The 19,232-nt window shown below is 40.1% G+C and overlaps 1 protein-coding gene across 7 annotated transcripts in view; it reads right to left on the bottom strand.

Annotated features, from left to right (window-relative positions):
• Window positions 1-19,232, bottom strand: part of lhpp (phospholysine phosphohistidine inorganic pyrophosphate phosphatase) — a 111,607-nt gene that overhangs the window by 58,403 nt on the left and 33,972 nt on the right. For all 7 annotated transcript variants that reach the window (XR_009507490.1, XR_009507489.1, XM_059947742.1 and 4 more), the window contains 2 exons: window positions 18,211-18,274; window positions 13,585-13,677 (listed from right to left, as the gene is read on the bottom strand). Coding sequence is in view for 5 of the 7 variants with exons in the window: in XM_059947742.1 (XP_059803725.1) it covers window positions 13,585-13,677; window positions 18,211-18,274 (157 nt within the window). In the remaining 2 variants the exon portion in view is untranslated. The remainder of the gene's footprint in view (window positions 1-13,584; window positions 13,678-18,210; window positions 18,275-19,232) is intronic.

Consider the following 19,232-nt stretch of genomic DNA (forward strand, 5'->3'; position numbering starts at 1 on the left):
GTTACACCCTCAAAAAACTCCAACAGATTAGTCAAGCATGATTTGCCCTTGGTAAATCCATGCTGGCTCGGCCTAATCCTATTACTGCCATCAAGATATGCCACTATTTCGTCCTTAATAATGGACTCAAGCATCTTCCCCACGACTGACGTTAGGCTAGTTCTCCGTTTTCTCCTTCCCTTCCTTCTTGAAAAGTGGGATAACATTAGCCACTCTCCAATCTTCAGGAACTAATCCTGAATCTAAGGAACATTGGAAAATGATTACCAATGCATCCGCAATTTCCCGAGCCACCTCTTTTAGAACCCTCGGATGCAGACCATCTGGACCCGGGGATTTATTAACCTTCAGTCCTATCAGTCTACTCATCACAGTTTCTTTCCTAATGTCAATCTGTTTCAAGTCCTCTGATATCTTATGACCCTGGCCCATCCATACATCTGGGAGATTGCTTGTGTCCTCCCTGGTGAAGACAGATCTAAAGTACGCATTAAATTCTGTTGCCATTTCCCTGTTTCCCATAACAATTTCTCCCAATTCATTCTTCAAGGGGCCAACATTGTTCTTAACTATCTTCTTTCTCTTCACATAGCTAAAAAAGCTTTTGCTATCCCCTTTTATATTCCTGGCTACACTGAGCTCATACCTGATTTTTTCTCTCCGTATTGCTTTTTTAGTTAAGATCTGCTGTTCCTTAAAACTTTCCCAATCATCTGTATTCCCACTCATCTTAGCCCTGTCATACTTCTTTTTCTTTAATGCTATACAATCTCTGACTTCCTTTGTCAACCACTGTGGCCCCTTCCCCCTCTTTGAATCCTTCTTTCTCATTGGAATGAACTGCTTTTACATCTTCTGTATTATCCCCAAGAATATCTGCCACTGCTGATCCACTGTCTTTCCTGCCAGGGCATCCGCCCATTTAACTTTGGCCAGCTCTTCCCTCATGGCTCCGTAGTCTCCTTTATTTAATTGCAACACTGACACCTCTGATCTGCCCTTATCCCTCTCAAATTGTAGATAAAAACTTATCATGTTATGATCACTACTTCCTAATGGCTCCTCTACTTCAAGATCACTGATCAATTCCTGTTCATTACACATCACCAAGTCCAAAATAGCCTCGTTCCTGGTTGGCTCAAGCACAAGCTGTTCCAAAAATACATCCCTTAGACACTCCACAAACTCCCTATCCTGGGGTCCAGCACCTACTTGATTCTCCCAGTTCACCTGCATGTTGAAATCTCCCATAACGACTGCATTACCTTTAGCACATGCCAATGTTAACTCCCTAATCAACTTGTACCCAATATCCACGCTACTGTTTGGGGGCCTGTTCACAACACCCATTAGGTGTTCCTCAGCTCAATCCACACAGACCCTACTTCCCCTGTTCCTAAGTCACCCCTTGCTAAGGACTGAATCTCATTCCTCACCAACAGGGCCACCCCACCCGCTCTTCCCATAATTCTGTCTCTACCACAGCACATATACCCTGGTACACTCAATTCCCAAGCCTTATCCCCTTGCAGCCATGTCTCCGTTATCCCAACAATATTGTAGTTCCCCATTTTCATCTGAGCTTCAAGCTCATCTGTCTTATTTCTGACACTACGCGCATTCAAGTATAGAATTCTTAGCCCATTCCTCCTCTCTTTGCTTAAAACACTGTCTATTGTACCTAACCCAGCTCCTTGAACTTCCATCGGGCTAATTGCACCTTGAATTTTGATGACCTTCTCAAGATCACCCAAACCTTCTACACATTTAACCCCATGCTCCTTCTGACCAACCCTCTGTACATGTAACTTTTCCAACACATGTTCCGTCTCACCTTTCTCCTTTACACAATTAATATTTGGGAAATGTGTATTCCCCACCTGTCCCTTATCCTTCATCATATCATATTCTGGATCCCTGCCCCCTGCACATCTAGTTTAAACCCCCCCGAGCAGCACTGGCAAACATTCCTGCAAGAATGTTAGTACCCCTCCAGTTCAGATGTAGACCGTCCCTTCGAAACAGATCCCAACGTCCTTGGAACAAAGACCAATTATCCAAAAACCTGAACCCTTCCTTCCTGCACCATGCTCCCAGCCTCGTATTAATGTGCATAATCATTCTATTCTTCGCCTCACTCACACGTGGCACAGGTAGCAATCCCGAGATTGTCACCCTGGAGGTCCTGCCTTTCAGCTTCACTCCTAACTCCCTGAACTCTCTAAGCAGGACCCCCTCACTCACCTTACCTACATCATTGGTCCCTTCATGGACCACTACATCTGGGTTCATGCCCTCATTCTCAAGAATAGCCTGCACCCGATCTGAGATGTCCCGGACCCTAGCACCAGGGAGGCAACATACCATCCAAGACTCCCGATCTGCCCCACAAAATCTCCTATCTGCCCCCCTGACTATAGAATCCCCTAAAACTATCACTCTCTTCTCTTCCCTCCTCCCCTTTCTAGTTGAGGGTTCAACCTCTGTGTCAGAGGCAGGACCACTACAACTCATTCCTGGTAGGTCATCCCCATCAACAGTATCCAGTACGGTATACTTATTGTTAATGGGATTGGCCACAGGGGTGCTCTGCTCTCTCTGCCTGCTCCCCCTGCCTCTCTGGACCGTCACCCATCTGCCTACTTCTTGGATTTTTGGTGTGACTACCTCCTGATAACTCCTATCTATCTCTGCCTCCCGAATGATCCGTAGTTCATCCAGCTCCCGCTCCAACTCCCTAACTCGGGCTGATAGGAGCTGCAGCTGGACGCACCTTTTGCAGGTGTGGTCATCAGGGACAACTGTGTTGACCCTGACTTCCCACATACTGCATACAGAGCACACCACTGCTCTGACTGTCTCCCCCATACCTGAACTGGATTGATAGAATAAGTCTAAAAAGCACCTAGCGACCTTACCTTCTTCCCCTCAACGAGCAATCACACAGGCTTACCGATTCATTTCAAGAGGACTAGAATATAAAAGAAGGATGTAATGTTGAGTCTTTACAAAGCACTGGTGAGGCCTCACTTTGAGTATTGTGAGCAGTTCTGGGCCCTTATCTTAGAAAGGATGTGCTGAAACTGGAGAGGGTTCAAAGGAGGTTTACGAAATTATTCCAGGGTTGAACGGCTTGTCATATGAAGAACATCTCATGCTCTGGGCCTGTATTAACTAGAAATTAGAAGAACAAGGGGTGACCTCAGTGAAACCTATTGAATAGTGAAAGGCCTTGATAGAGTGGATGTGGAGAGGATGCTTTCTATAGTGGGAGAGTCTAAGACCAAAGGACACAGCTTTAGAATAGAGGGGTATCCTTTTAGAATGGAGATGAGGAGGAATTTCTACAGCCAGGAAGTGTTGAATCTGTGGCTCGTTGCCACAGGCAGCTTTGGAGACCAAGTCTTTATGTATATTTAAGACAGATGTTGATAGACTCTTGAATGGTCAGGGTATGAAGGGATACAGGGGGTTGAGGGGAGGCAGGAGATTGGAGCCGAGAGGAAAAATGGATCAGCCATGATGAAATGGTGGAGCAGACTCAATGGGCAAAATGACCGAATTCTGCTCCTATATCTTATGGTCTTTTGGTCTAATGCACTTTGGGAAGAACGTCACTGCTTTAATGCATTCTGGGAAGAATTGTAGAAATATGTATCTGTTCAGCACAGGAAGTGACTATTTGGCCCATTATGCCAACTGCTGACAGAGCAACCTATTCAGTCTTTTTTCCCCAGAGCCCTGCAAATGACTCCCTCTCTGATGCATACTCAATTTAATTTTAAAAGCTTTAATTAATCCCTCTAAAAATTAATCGAAGATACGATTAAGCATAGACTGACAAACCACTTGAAAATCAAATAGCAATAATGAGCTTAAATTTGTAGCTGATATCTACTCCAAGACACCTGAACACATGTTAATTTTAAATTTGAGAATGAATTATATTAACAGGTATTGAGCAATGTGGGAGAAAGCTGAATGTATTGTGTTAGGTCACAGATGATGTACGATTGCATGGAGTTGCAGAACAGGCTCAAGTGGTTCAATAAGATATTCCCGCATCTATACTCTAAAATAAGGCAGGTCATCAACACAAGTCATTTTAAACCTTTAAAAAAGTTCCCGTGCTTTCAAAGATCCCCATGTTGTTTACTCAATTGAATTTAGAGGACGTCGTTCTACTTTCAAACTGTGTAGCATAATAATTTTTAACAATATCTGCACTGTGTGGTATTTTTTTTAAATCAGTGTGTATACCAGTGTCGCAGTGTAAATTTTTTTTCTGTCCTTGAGTTGGAAACAAGACTATAGTCATGTTTATATCGGGACCTGGGTACAGACTTTATGCAGACAAACTGGATCTGCCTAGTTTACAATGCTGATCCTCCAAGGAGCCGTAATTACTTTCTATGTGTACATATTTGATGGAAAACTTAATTATTTTAAGAAGCAGCATCTGTAAAAAATCTACGCTACTTTTCTTTGCATGAATTGGCACAAGTACTAACAGAGAGGTGGACCTAATCTAAAATGGCATGGATTCAACATTCTTAAGCTTTCGGTCTAAAAACACATTCTGTGTACATATCAAACATCAACTTTACAAAAAAAAAATCAAATGGAAATAGAATAAGATTAGATTAAAAGTATTCCAAGAAGGAATCCAGAAAATTCCCTACAACTGAAAAATCAAGTACAAACTAGACACTGAAGAAGTCTTTGGCACTATGTGACTACCAAATCATTTTATAATAGGTTCCAGATGATCATCTGACATGATAGCATTGTCCCACTTAAAACTGATCTCCTAAGAAATGAGGTAACTTGCACACCCAGTTACAATGGTAGTTCTTCTTGCAACCTTGCTGGTAATGCTCCTTTGTGCTTCTCTTGTTAAAACTCATCAATTCCACATCCTGCTGCAGTGAACAATGTTCTGAGGCATTTAATATTCACCCATCCTGGAACTGCCAGTTTCAAAGAATCTTAAAGACTAAGAAAGCTCCCAATTTTCCAGAATTCTCTTGTCAAATGTTTGTTGGGTGAAAGCAAGACATCATCTATTAACAAAACTAACTGGGCAATCAGAACTTTAAATGATCACATCAACCTCTGGTTCAATCACATCAGTGTTTCGCCAGAGCATTCACGAGCTCCAGATAAAACATGGGAAAAAATTTTAAAGATTAGAGTGATCCAACTCTTCATTCAAAAATTACCATCTCAAAACAATACTGTTTTACTGCAATTAGTATCTGCCTGCTACATTTTCGAAGTTTAGCAGAGGTGACTCATACTTCCAAACATGCTTCTTTTTTTTAAAAACACGATCCTCCAGGTTTGGGGATTCAGCTCACGGCTACAACTCTGACTGGTAAAACAAAACTGTTACAGAAACAGCAACGAAGAATCCTTCTAGACATCTGTGTACGATGGCATTCCTGTATCTCCACCTGTGACTTGTGTGACTGACAGGAGGGAAAACCAACAGGAATCCCTGAGCACTGCCGTAGATGGAGGACCTTCATTGCAGCCCTAAATGCTGGTAGCGTAATGGGCAGGTCTCTCTCTTTTAACCCTGAGGTAAAATCTCTTAGGCTGGGAACAGTGGTAACACTAAAAGTTGTTCATTTAACCTAATATCTTATTGTTGTTCCTTTCCAGACCTTGTGGCACACTGAGTGGCAACCTTGATGTTTCTATAGCATTTGCCTGTTTTTATTACAAGGCCGAGTTGCTAGCTTGACGCTCAACCCAGCAGAGGTGGGAAGTGGGCAAAGAGACGGCTGGACTCGAACCTGGGACCAGTCACCTTGAAGTCCGGTGTGGATCCCACTACACCACCAGTCGTCTAAAGAAGCATATCTACTCATATCCAAATCAGTCATTATAGAGAGAAATTATGGGTCAAAATTATTTTTAAGTTTCCATCAGTATTGCAAGCTTTATGCCAATGTTATCAGATTAAATTCATGTGCAGTACTTAAAACTGGGTGCAATAAACTAGAGAGTACATGCCTTAGAGAGAAGACAATATGATGCCCACAACAAAGTTGGATCTTTAATGTTTAATTATAAAGAGATCTGAAGATTATAAAGAATTATAAAGAAACCTTAAACCTAGATGAAATAACTTCTGTATACCCTTGTTCAACTGTGTTATTTTGTACCCTATGCCAGCCCAGAATGGTGCAAAATTGCTGTCAATTTGTTTACTGCAGCAAGTCAGGAATGACGTATTTGAGGAATATATAAATCGCAAACCAGTATGAAAAATAGCAAATAGTTTCTCAAAAAATAACATGTGGCTTTATATCTTGATTTGCTAAATATGTCAGCTCTGCTTTGATGTGTATTGAAATACGTTTATTTGGGATATATGGAAGCTTTAAATTGGTTTCATGGAAAATAAAATGCAATGTTGTCAGAGGTAAGAAAGACACTGAAGCAGCAGTTGTTCCACTGGTGGGAATGGCAGTGTATCCCACATAGGCCTCTTCAGGCACTTTATGGAGGGCTGGGTGATTGCAAATAGTTCTGATTTCCTTTGTGATTAGTTTGCGGTCAGACTGGTCTGTGTGATTTTTCTTCAGACTGCTGACTTAAATACAGAGCTAGAAATAGGGTGGGGATGTTTGGATGACCCAATTCCAATGAGTCTGAGACAACAGCGAAATTAACAAGAAAGCCACTAACAAATAGGGTTTCTCCTCTTGATCACATACGCCCAAGTAAGGTCAGAGATCACCTGACAGTAAAAGGCAAGTCAACACTGAGATGCGGACTGACAACTTGGATGAGTTACAAGAAAATCAGTAACAAATTAATGTACAATTACTTCTTCAAGCATATTTACATTGAACTCCACTCAAAAAGAAAACAACAACACACCACTAGATAGTCACGTTATCAATTTCCCTTAAAGCGCTCCTAAGGTGCAGTCTGTGGTCTACACTGTCAGCTATTAGCAGGTTGGGGAAGAAGCTGAAGCTGTGTAAGGATGTAAATGCTATTAGTCCTTATGGATCAAGGAAGTACTTTTGAATGGAACTTTTCCTTTCCAACCACTGTTAAGTATCCTTACTGGAAATCTCTGCATTTGATCAGCAGCTTAAGCAGATGGAAATAAAGTTTCGCTTCATTCACCATTTCGCTGAACACCTACGCTCTGTATGCCAGAGAAAGCAGGATCTCCCAGTGGCCACACATTTTAATTCCACGTCCCATTCCCATTCTGATATGTCTATCCGTAGCCTCCTCTACTGTCAAGATGAAGCCACACTCAGGTTGGTGGAGCAACACCTTATATTCCGTCTGGGTAGCCTCCAACCTCATGGCATGAACATTGATTTCTCTAACTTCCGTTAATGCCCCTCCTCCCCTTCTTACCTCTACCCTTGTTTATTTATTTATTTATCCCCCTCCCTCCCCCCCCCCCCATCTCTCTGCCCCTCTCACAATCATTCCTTGCCTGCTGTCCGTCTCCCTCTGGTGCTCCCCTCCCCCTTTCTTTCTCCTGAGGCCTCCCGTCCCATGATCCTTTCCCTTCTCCAGCTGTGTATCCCTTTTGCCAATCACCTTTCCAGCTCTTAGCTTTATCCCTGCCCCTCCTGTCTTCTCCTATCATTTCGGAAATGAACTTTTCTTCCAGTTAGTCCTGATGAAGGGTCTTGGCCCGAAACGTCGATTGTACTTCTTCCTATAGATGCTGCCTGGCCTGCTGCACTCCACCAGCATTTTGTGTGTGTTGCGTAAATAAAGTTGAATGAGTAGAGAGAAAATTTACAAGGATGTTGGCGGGTCTGGAAGCCCTGAGTTATAAGGAAATGTAGAATATATAAGATTATGAGATTTGATTGAGGTATACAAGATTGAGAGGTATTGTGGTGAACTACATATACCCGTCTGGACACGCCCCCTGCTGACTGCTCCTGTGGCTCCTCCCACAGACCCCAGTATAAAGGCGATTGAGGCCTGAGCCCGGCCTTCATTCTACAGGATGTAGTATGGTGGTCAACTACTGCTTGTTCTTTCTTCCAGTCAATAAAAGCCGATATCTCAACCACGTCTCAGAGAGAGTTATTGATGGTGCATCAGGTATAGATAGGGTAAATGCAAACAACCAGGGGTAATGGTGGAAAGTGAAAAGTTTAAGGGGAACCTGTGGGGAAACTTCTTCACTCAGGATTATGAGAGTATAGAATGACCTGCTTGCAAAAGTGGTGCTTGCAAGCTTGATTTCAATTAAGTTTGTATAGGTACACTGATAGTCGGGTAAGAAGGGCTATGGTCCTTGTGCTTGCTGATGGGAATAGGCAGTTTAGATTGATTCGGCATGGCCTAGATGGGCCGAAGACCCTGTTTCTGTGCTGTACTTTCCAATGACTCTGTAATCTAACTGATGCAGCTATAATGCCTTCTGCAGTTGAATAAGCACCTACACTCTCCTCACATAAATCAATAAGACAGTTAGTTATGGTGAGACGAATCTCTCCAGAAAAATATAATACGTAGTCAACAGTAAGCACTGCAAAAGCTGAAGATAAAGATTATTCAATGAAATTACTGGGGAAGAATTTCCGTGGAGTTTCCCGATTCCCTGCAATGCTTTGAGAAGAAACTCCAGAGACATTGCAGATGGGTATAATCACTTATACCTCAATCTTTGTCTTTGTCATCTGTTGATAAATCACAAGAAACCTCTCAGAAATTCTACTCTTCTGATTTGAAATAGTTTTCAAATGAAGTATAAATGATTGATGTTTAGCTACATTTTCAAACTCATTTTAGCAGTACCACCAATAATTTCTGAACAGGAGCAATGGTGCTCAACTGAGAAAATTAGGCATTATTTTCTTGCACCAACCTCAGAAAGGAAGGACAAATACATGCAGATGCTGCTTAAAATACAACTGCATGTGAGCAGTGGTGCTTGCAGAAGCAGGCAGTGGCAGACGCGTGTAAAAATGGACTCCGGCCTCAAGGGAATTTAGTGATTTACTATCAGTGAAGGGTAATAATCACTAAAGGCACTGCAATTATCCCCAAATCATTTAGGATTTAAAAAATCATTGGTGAGAAGATAGAGGTCAAAAGGTCTCATGTCAGGGGAAATAAAAAGCTCTGGTCATCAAACTCAAGGTATAAAATACTTTTTTTTCAGGCTGACAGGGTAGGTGGGAATATCTAAGGGGATGAGCATCTGTGACAGGCAGTGTGACCAGCCTATAATAAAAGCAGTAAATGAGAAAAGTAAACTGCAGTTATTTTGATTAATAGAAAGCAGAAATAGCCACTGCAGGAGTTAAGAATTAGTGCTCTGTGACAAGTAGTTGATGTCAGAAATATGACAGCCATCCTCCGTAAATTTAGTCACCTAGAAATACATAGCAAACTAAGTGCATAAAAAAATCAATCACATTTCAGAATAATAGTTAAAAAGTAAATAGTACTTCAGTCACAAATATTCTCCAACAGCCAATATTCCAAGATAAATTTCCACATTTTCTTGTATATGTAACCTGTGAAAAATGCTACAGCAGCTAGTTTAATAGTCTACAAAAATCCATGTTCAAGCTTGATGCAGCCATGTCTAAACTGCAGCAATCTCAAGCACTCAGGAAGGAGCACCAAGAATCCCCAGTCTCTTGATTAGGTATTTGGGTTATTCTATGTGCATGTCTCCTGAGAGACTTTCAACCATTTCAGGTTCCAACACAAACGCTGTTGCCCATTAAATGATAATTCCTATGTGTGATTGTTATTGTGTTGTAGAGATAAGTGTGAATTATCTCCCAGTAAAGTGACGGCTTGTGCTGAAATAAACCATATCAAACAAAAAACATGATTTCTAATATTACAATATTTTCTGCAGGGCAATTCACAAATCATAGAAATAATGGTTGATATTTTTCAGCTTTTTGTTATTACTTTCTGCTAAAATGATGTTTATTCCCTTCACTGGCAAAAAGTACGCGGTTGATAAATAAGCCAGTAATCAAAAATGCAGACCCAAGAATTAATTAAAATCAGGAAAAATCTTTTTTATTATGCCTCTCCATTGAAGGTAGCTAACTTGCTACTTAGACTCCTCCACTGCTTTTGCTTATATGGGTAGAGTTACGGATCAGACTTTGACATATATACACCACAAATCAACCAAACATCGCAATTCTACATTAGTTTAAATTGTGAGGAACAAATAAGGTCAATAGTTTTCAGTGGATTTTATGATAAGATTAGCTTTATTTGTCACATGTACATCAAAACATACAGTAAAAGGTGTTGATTGTGTCAATGGTCAGCACATTCTGAGGGTGTGCTGGGAGCAGCCCGCAAGAAGTAGCCATGCCTCTGGCACCGAATTCACATGCTCACAAATTACTAACCCTACTAACCCACGTCTTTGGAACGTGGAAGGAAATCAGAGCAGTGAGAGAAAACCCATGCAGTCACAGGAAAGGTCTACTAACTTTTTACAGACAGCAGCATGAATTGAACCCCCTTTGCTGGTGATTTAAAGTATAATGGATGATGCTACACCACCATATCATTCATGTTGTCATTGTACCAGTGACTATTAATCTCGCAATCACAATCTCGGTCAGGGGATTCACAACATTTGACAAAACAGAAAAATAGGAACCAACTTCCAGCAAAAACCCTGCTTTCATTATCTCATGTGCAGAACGTCTGCTATTGTTGGAAACCTGTGGTTTTGAAATTTCAAGTGGTCATTCTCATCAACAAAAACTACTGCATAGCTTCAATAATTACTAAAGATAAATGGCAAAAAGAAACTAGTGTGGTAGGATTTCAGTTTGAAACAATAGGAAATCTATTTCTTCATAAACTTTTCCATTTCTATTTCACTCTTTGGATGTTACACTAAAGGAGAAGATGAATAGGCCCTCTCCAACCCTATTGCATTCTTTTATCCCCAATGTGTGTATCTTTCTAATAAATATTCAAGAGACCTTACCACTAATAGCAGGAGTTGTTCTCCAGATAATCAGTTTTTGTATCCTATCCTTTGCATTAGGCCTGAACTTGAGTTTTTTAAAAAAAAATACAATTCATACTCGTATGACTCATATTGTGCTCAGGATTAATAGTTTCATGCAAATACTTCTAGATATTCCTGTAATAAATTCTGTACTTATTTATCTTCTTTCAAAGCAGAGAAGTCAGCATTTCTCCAAACTTCCCTTATAGCTGAGTCTGCTGACAATTGAGTAGGTGCTGAGGGTGAGTGGTGCACAAGGCTCAGGGTTTCGTTTCGATCATGGGAGACCACCACTTGCCCTTTTGCTCGAAAGCAATATGCAATTTCCAATTTCCAAATGTGTTACACACAAATTAGAGATTATTCAACCAAGAACAAATCCCCTACAAGTAAAATAAGAATGTTGACAATGCTTCCAACCAAGATCAGAAAGTGACTTTTATAAGGTAAGATTAGCTTTATACGTCACAGGTACATCAAAACATACAATGAAATAAGTCATTCATTTGTTTCAATGACCAACACAGTCCAAGGATGTGTTGGGGGCAGCCCTCGAGTATTGCCATGTTTCCAGCACCAACATAGCATGTTTAGAGCATAAAAATATTAACTCTTTCATTCTGGAGGAACCCCACAGCGTCACAGGGAAAACGTACAAATTCTTTACAGACAGTGGCAGGAATTGAACCCGAGTCACTGGCGCTGTAAACCATGCCACCTTATTTTTAACACAGCTTCTAATTTTTGTGCCCTTAGAATGTAAAGTACACTGTTAACATGATTTTTCATTCTCTTCTTAAAACCCGTTACTCTAAGCAGCTTAACAAAATTACATAATCAATAGCAGAACAGTTCTGTCGAAGAGAAGCAAAAGAACGAGAAGGGTAAAGAATTGTACTTGATGGTAATGAGCAGGGAAGTATTATGTAATTAATCTTACTTGGAACAGTCAGCACAGGAAATAATGATATGTTTTTAGATTTTTAGTTCCTAACACACAGTCCCAGAAATGCAGAAGTCCAAATTCTGCTCTCCATTCCTGAATATGTGGGCAGAAACTCAAAGTTGAAAGAGGACATTTTAACATGCTCAGCACAGTAATAATGCTATATCAAAAGCTTGACATTAAATGATTCCTAAAATGATTTACATACCTCATCTTTTACAGCACACGTAAGTTGCATGGCATGTTATCTAGGGCATGGAGAGGCATTTTATCACATGAAGTGAAATATCAGCTGCATTTCAGTTGCAGTGTATTTAAAATAAGTGCATTGAGTGGATTCTTAAACTCCATTGAAGCCCAGTGCAGAGTACATAGATTGACACATGAGTTCAGAGTGTTATTTATTTAAAATTTCTTCATCTCCTTCCTCTGGAATCTTTGACAAAACACTGTTACAACCCAGAAAGCCAGGTGGCCACATAACAAAATACTTAAAGGGCAGACTGTCTTACTAAGAATTACTGTTCACAACCAATATTCCAAATACCGTAAGGCAGGGGCTCCCAACCTTTTTTTTAAAATGCCATGGACCCTTACCATTAACCGAGGGGTCTGTGGACCCTAGGTTGGGAACCCCAGCTCTGAAGGATGGAGACAAGTGGAAGGTCACCTATTATTCTGTTAGGTACTGATAATGGATACCTCTCTCCCTAATATAAAATTGGAGTGACTTGTATCCTCAAACTTCAAAAAAATGCAGGTCCACAATCCCTTATCCAAAATTCTGAAATCTGAAAAGCTCCGAAAACCAAGCTTTTTTTTCCCGTGGAGGGTGGAGCATGAACAGTCTCAGACCCCAGTTCTCCTTCCACAGGTGCTGCCAGACCTGCTGAGTGGTTTTTAGTCTATTGTTTTGTAGCTGGTTACGTCTGTTAACTGAGAAATTAATCTATGAAACTCCATAAGTAAACTAAAGGGAAATCCCAATATTTATTGAGTCACTATACTTTCAAATAAGAAAAATATACCTTTACGCAGAGTAAGGTAAAAAGTTGTAAATTTTAGACCACAGTCAATGCTCAACCAATCCACCTTTGGAATACCAGGTCAGGATATGTAATTGCCTACCACTCTTTTGGCTGCAGTCCTCAAAGCAGCAAAATACTGTTCTTTTTAAAAAAAAACATGATTTCTGCTGTTAAAATTCTCTTATATAATTATATAGGCTGGTTCTGTAACCCCTCCTTTGCAAATCAAAAATAATGTCCATTTGTTCTAAACTTCTTCTGTACAACACAATTAAATTGTCATTATTATTTCTCCAATTACCAGACAATTCAGTTTAAAACCATTTTATTGTCACATGCATGAGTAAATGAATTGAGGGGTGAAATGAAAAACTTACCGACAGCAGCAACATAGCATCAGATACACAACTTTTGCAAGGAAAACATGAATTATACAAAATTATACAAAAAAATGACACTGTAATATAGTAAAACTACTCAAAGAAAAATCGGTAACCATTTGTAAGTCTGAATGAGTGAAAACCACCGGAAACAGTCCAAACAAGGTTTTTTTTTCATACGAGTGACAATACCAATACCTTGTATTAAAGATTAAGCCCTACCTGATCTGATTTCAATCCCATATCTGATAAAGCAGACAAGAAGAACATTTTTGCTGGTTTGCCAACAACTTCAGCTTCAATATCACAGGCGTACTGGTGGAAGCAATAGAAAGAATATCAGATTTACATGCTTATTGTTAGAAAACTTTAAAAGCAAAGTTGAAGTTTAGAATTGCATTAAAATAAATAAGAGACAAGGAAAACAAAGAGAAGTAATACGGTTGCACATTATTTATGTATTTATTCGTTAAGATGTGTCAATTCTAATAAGTGGCTTGTGCAACAACTAAATTAATAATTATTCACTCTTCAAACTAATTTGATGCATTTTTCATAAGGAGTTTGCCTTTTTGGGAAGAAGCTATGCTGACCCACTAATAGTATTTCTGGACAAAAATTATTAAAATAACAAGCACCCACTTTAGATATTTTGCATGGCAAAAACAAATGCCATTGCCCCTGATTTTGCAATCAATGGCAAGACCGTCTGACTGCACTTTTCATTAATCCATGAGAAATGTTCTTACCTCCCTCAAGTCGCAGGAACTTATTATGAGAAGCTGGCCTGTGGTCTGGATGCTTCAGAATCAGACCAAACCTGCTGTGCAAAAATTGACAGCTGGCTAAGCCATGCCCCTTGGCTTATTTAGGTGTCAAAACTGACTTCTAAAAATATTCAAAAACTCATTAAAATGTAGAAAAATGAAAATAATAAAATAAAAATAAGCATTCAAATATGTTAATAGTCACCTCACTCTTTTATTCACTGACATTCTGGGCCAAGTCTGGATCCTTAGATCTCCCGTTGTATCTGATAGGGATCAGAGATGCATATATGGAAATTCCCACAAATAACTATCAGTAACTTTGAGACTTCTGTCTTTTCACAGAGATCTTAAAGTTGCTGTTAGTTAAGAGAGGAAATGCTGCACTCAATGTGTGAAATATTTCCCTGCCAAATCTGCGCCATCACATCTCATGCATCACAGAGTACAGAAAAGCAGCCTTCAAGTGTTTACACTTTTGTACTGACATTCAAATGTGTTATATTATACTATATCCATCACCTTATAAGTTGTATGTCAAGTACACTTAAAAAACTCAACACCCACACACACTCCTAATGAAGGGTCTTACCCCAAAATATCAACTGTTTATTTCTCTCCATAGATGCTACCTGACCTGCTGAGTTCCTCCAGCATTTTGTGCGCTTTGTTCCAGATTTCCAGCATCTGCAGAATTCCTTGTGTTTAAAAGCTCAACGCCTCATCAGTGGAATGCTCAGCACTGTGCTGTGTAATACAGCGCACACCCAGCAGAGGGAGGGAGATTTTACAAGCTTGTCTAAGATGCATTGGAATGGCAAGGAAGGCAATATGCCTGCTCCTACACTTAAAAGCTTGAGGATTTGCAAGGATTTCCCATCTTTTACCCACTTAACCAAGAACCCTGTGTGTAATGCCCAGACACCTGCTTCAGCTGAGGGCTGCTCACACAAGAGCTCTGCTTTCAGTCGATTCCAACAGTACAGACTTCACTAGATTTGCCTGCACATAGCCCAGGGAATCAACTCAATGAGCTTGTGTCAGATCCTCCTTCGTGCAAGTCCAGCAGCCCTTTGCACCCTATGGGAAGAAATGCTTGTGGACAGAGTGATAAGTAGAAGTTAATTTGCTTTTTATTTGATACAATTCATTTGATTTAAATAACATTCACTTGCTTTTAATTACACGTGTTGCATATAGTTTTAATTTGGTATTAGAAGGCAATTTAAATCATGCTTCTAGTTTTGCACAGCTCATACAGCTTTGATGGTGTATGCGCATTTACATTAAGCAGGCAGTTTCCCATCAGTGGGGTACCAATTTCCCAGTAGAAAACTGGGCACATTGATAGAAAAAGTAGGCTCTGAGGGCAGGTGGCCAGCAATGATGGTCAGATGTAAGATCACTAGCTTTAACATTAACCCTGTCCTTCTGTCCACTGATACTGACTAGCCCATTGAGTACTTCCACCACTTTCTGTATTAGTTGGATAACGTGCAGCTGAAATGAATAAACATACAAATCTTGTAAAAGCATTGGCTTCTCCAATATTCAAAGCAAATCTAGTTCACATATATCATAACCTCATTACTGAATTAACATAGAACAGTACACCACAGGAATATGTCTGTGTTGGTCATGATGCCAATATAAAGTAACCCAAAGTGTTTGCATGTGGTCTAGGTCCCTCCATCCCTTGTCTGTCCATGTGCCTGTTCAAGTGCCTCTTAAATGTTGCTCTTATATATGCTTACACTACCTTCGCTGACAGACAGACCGGTTCCCGGCAGCCACCACTGTGTAAAAAAACATTGGGCTCATAATTCTCTTTTAAACATCGCTGTTAACATTCAGGCTCTGCCTTTGAAAATTCGACATTTCTATTCTAGGGAAAAAAAACTTTGATCGTCTACCTTACTGTAGAGGAGCTAAGGAGCTTCTCATCTCCTTACCTTAAATTACTCTAATATTTGCCATTTCCACCCATTTGCTATTTCTACCCTATCTATGGCTTCCATAATTTTATATACTTCCCTCAGGTTGCTCTTCAGCTTTCAACATCCATAGAAAACAATCCAAATCTGTTCCAACCCTCCTTACAACTAATACACTTTATTCCAGGTAACAGCTCTCCAAAATCCCCACATCTGCAAGCCTACTATATACATTTTGTCCCAATAGATCACAGCACTGATCCCTGAAGAACATTGATGTTGCGGATATTCAGTCAGAATAACACCCCTCCTCTACTACCTTCCGTCTTCTATGGCTAAGCCAATTTTGAACCCAGTCTACCAAATCTCCATGGACCACACGTACTTTAATTGTCTGGATCAGCCTACCACTAAGGAAACTTTTCCATGCAGACAACATCCACTGCTCTATCCTCAATCATCTTTGTTAACTCCTCAAAAAACTCAACCAAGTTTGTAAGATATGACCACCCTCCACAAAGCTATCCCTAATAATGAAAAGGCACAGCATTCATCATTCAAGACCATCGCACCAGGGACATGCCCTCTTCTCATTAGCAATGCCTGAAGAATCACTCAGCATTTTCGGAACAGCTTCTTCTCCTCTGCCATCAGATTTCTGAACTATTCCTCTTCTGTATTATTTTTTATTGTAACAATTGTATTGTTTTATGTCTTTTCACAGTACAGCTGCCAGAAAAATAACCAATTTCACTGCGTATGTCGGTGATAATAAACCTGACTCTGCTTTAGTTTCTGATTCCACTTTATCAGTAAATCCTATCTTTGAGAACCTTCAGCAATAATTTCCCTGCCAATGATGCAAGGCTCACTGGCCTATAATTTCCTTGTTTGTACTATAATTTCCTTGCACTTCTTAAACAAAGGAACAATATTGGTTATTCTCCAGTACTCTGGGATCTTCCCCATGGCCTTGTGGAAAAAGGGGGGGTACAAGAATCTCAACGAAGGCCCCAGCAATCTCCTGAAGCAATAAGCTGGGATAGATTCCATTGGGACCTGTCGACAGAGCCACATTAATTGTTCTTCAATGGATCCAATACCCCCTCCTTCTTGATATTAACATGCAATAGAATATTGGCAGATTCCTCCTTCTCTCACTAGCCTTCATGTCTGTCTCCATGGTGAACAGCAATGCTAAGTACTCAATTAGCATCTTGCCGACTTCTTCAGGGATAAACCAGAGTTCTAACCATGGGGCCTTGCTGGATGAAGCCTCTGGAACATCCTCTTTAAGAGCAGCTGTGTCATTCTTCCTGTTCAGGTACTGTATCTTTACCTACATCCTCTACATCCCTTCCTATCACCATGGAACATCTAAATTCTGGAAGTCCTTCCTTTATCTCAACCATGTCTCCAGCATGGGTAAACATTGTAGTTCTATGCATTAATCCAGGCCCTAAGTACATCTATCTTACCTATAATAATCGGTGCTCATTAACTTGGTCCTGCCTGTCCTTCCTCTCAGAGTTACTTGACCTAACCTCCACATTATCTCTTCAATCCGTCTAATTGCTGATCTACTGCTTTGGTTGCCATCTCCTTCCAACATGTTGCTTAAGTCCTCCAAAGTATTGGTGACCTGTGGTTTAAATGCATTCCGCCTTTCTCATATAGATCCCAATAATCCAGGCATCTGAAGTCCTGCCCCTCTGCTCCAAATCCTATGCCTTGTATTCAACTGTACCATCTTTCCATGTCTTACCACACTTGCATGTGGCACAGTCAGTAATCTTGAGATTACAACAATAGAATTCCATTTTCCTAAATTTTTTAACCTTCTCCCTAAATTCTCTATGTAGGACCTCATCTCTTTTCCTGCTTATGTCAATTTGAACCACGACCTCTGGCTGCTCCCCATCCTCTTTCAGAATGTCCTGTGCCCACTCACAGACTTCCTGACCCTGGCACAAAAGTCAGCTAATTAAATTTATCTCCGGGAATGTGCACAATTAGTGACATCTATTTATAGAAACACAGTATCAATTGCACCACTCTATTGTAATATTTCTCATGTAACATTATATTAGCAATACAGTAATAGTCTAGGAAGAGAAAGGAAGATTTGGTGTACAAATTACTCATACCTCCAAGGCCTTCATGTAAGCTCCAACATCAAGTTTCAAACCATCTGTTTCTTTATAATAGCGCCTAAGGTATGTAAACAATAAGTATAGAGATAAGTATATATAAAAAAATAGAAGGCATGTAGAAAGCTTGGTCACAGCATCTTGCATATTTAACATAGCATTTTTTATAATTCCTCCTTTAATGAAGAACCAAATAATTGATGACAACCACAATAGTAGTACAGTGGTTAGCACAACATTTTACTGTGCAGGTGACTGGGGTTCAATTCCCGCCATTGCCTGTAAGGAGTCTGTGCAATCGCCCCATGGTCACATGGGTTTCTTACGGATGCTCCGATTTCCTTCCACAGTCCAAAGACATACTGCGTGGCAGGATAATTGGTCATTGTAAATTGTCCCGTGATTAGGCTAGGATTAAATTGGGAAATTGCTGGGCACTGTGGCCCAAAGGGCTAGAAGGACCTATTCCATACTGTCTCTCAATCAGTCAATCAATCAATAATCAGATAGTAAGACAAAAATAGACATGGATGCAGCTTATTCTTGAAGACCTCCCTTTAAATTTTTTGAATAGCAGTTAATATCTTTTGCTGGCACAAATAAGCTACATATTAGAGCTAAAACTAAAAGAGAACAGGCCAAATGGCTTTCCCCAGAACACTATATCAACTAAAGGTGATCAAGCCCATTAAGTACAAATCGCATATTGTTCTGTAAAGTTTTTTCAAAATAAGCCTGCACTGGGGCAAAAAAAGTCAAGAAAGTTGAAGGATAAAATTTAAAATGTCTCTCAGTTGAAACTACAATAAAGTTGTAAAGAAATTCATTTTCTCCTCTCTCTTAAATATAATTCACTTTCACTCAAGCAGATAATGTCAGCTGAGTGACAGAATTATTGAGCAAATAATTTTTTCTGAACTATTTTTGCTCCATGCCAGATGGACTGCATTAAGGTCCCCGACAGCAGATGAGAAATGTGCAACATGGTTGGACATGGTTTTATAGCTTATCTTTCTGCC

The sequence above is a fragment of the Hypanus sabinus genome, chromosome 22 (assembly GCF_030144855.1).
Source record: "Hypanus sabinus isolate sHypSab1 chromosome 22, sHypSab1.hap1, whole genome shotgun sequence".
In the NCBI taxonomy this organism is placed as follows: Eukaryota; Metazoa; Chordata; class Chondrichthyes; order Myliobatiformes; family Dasyatidae; genus Hypanus; species Hypanus sabinus.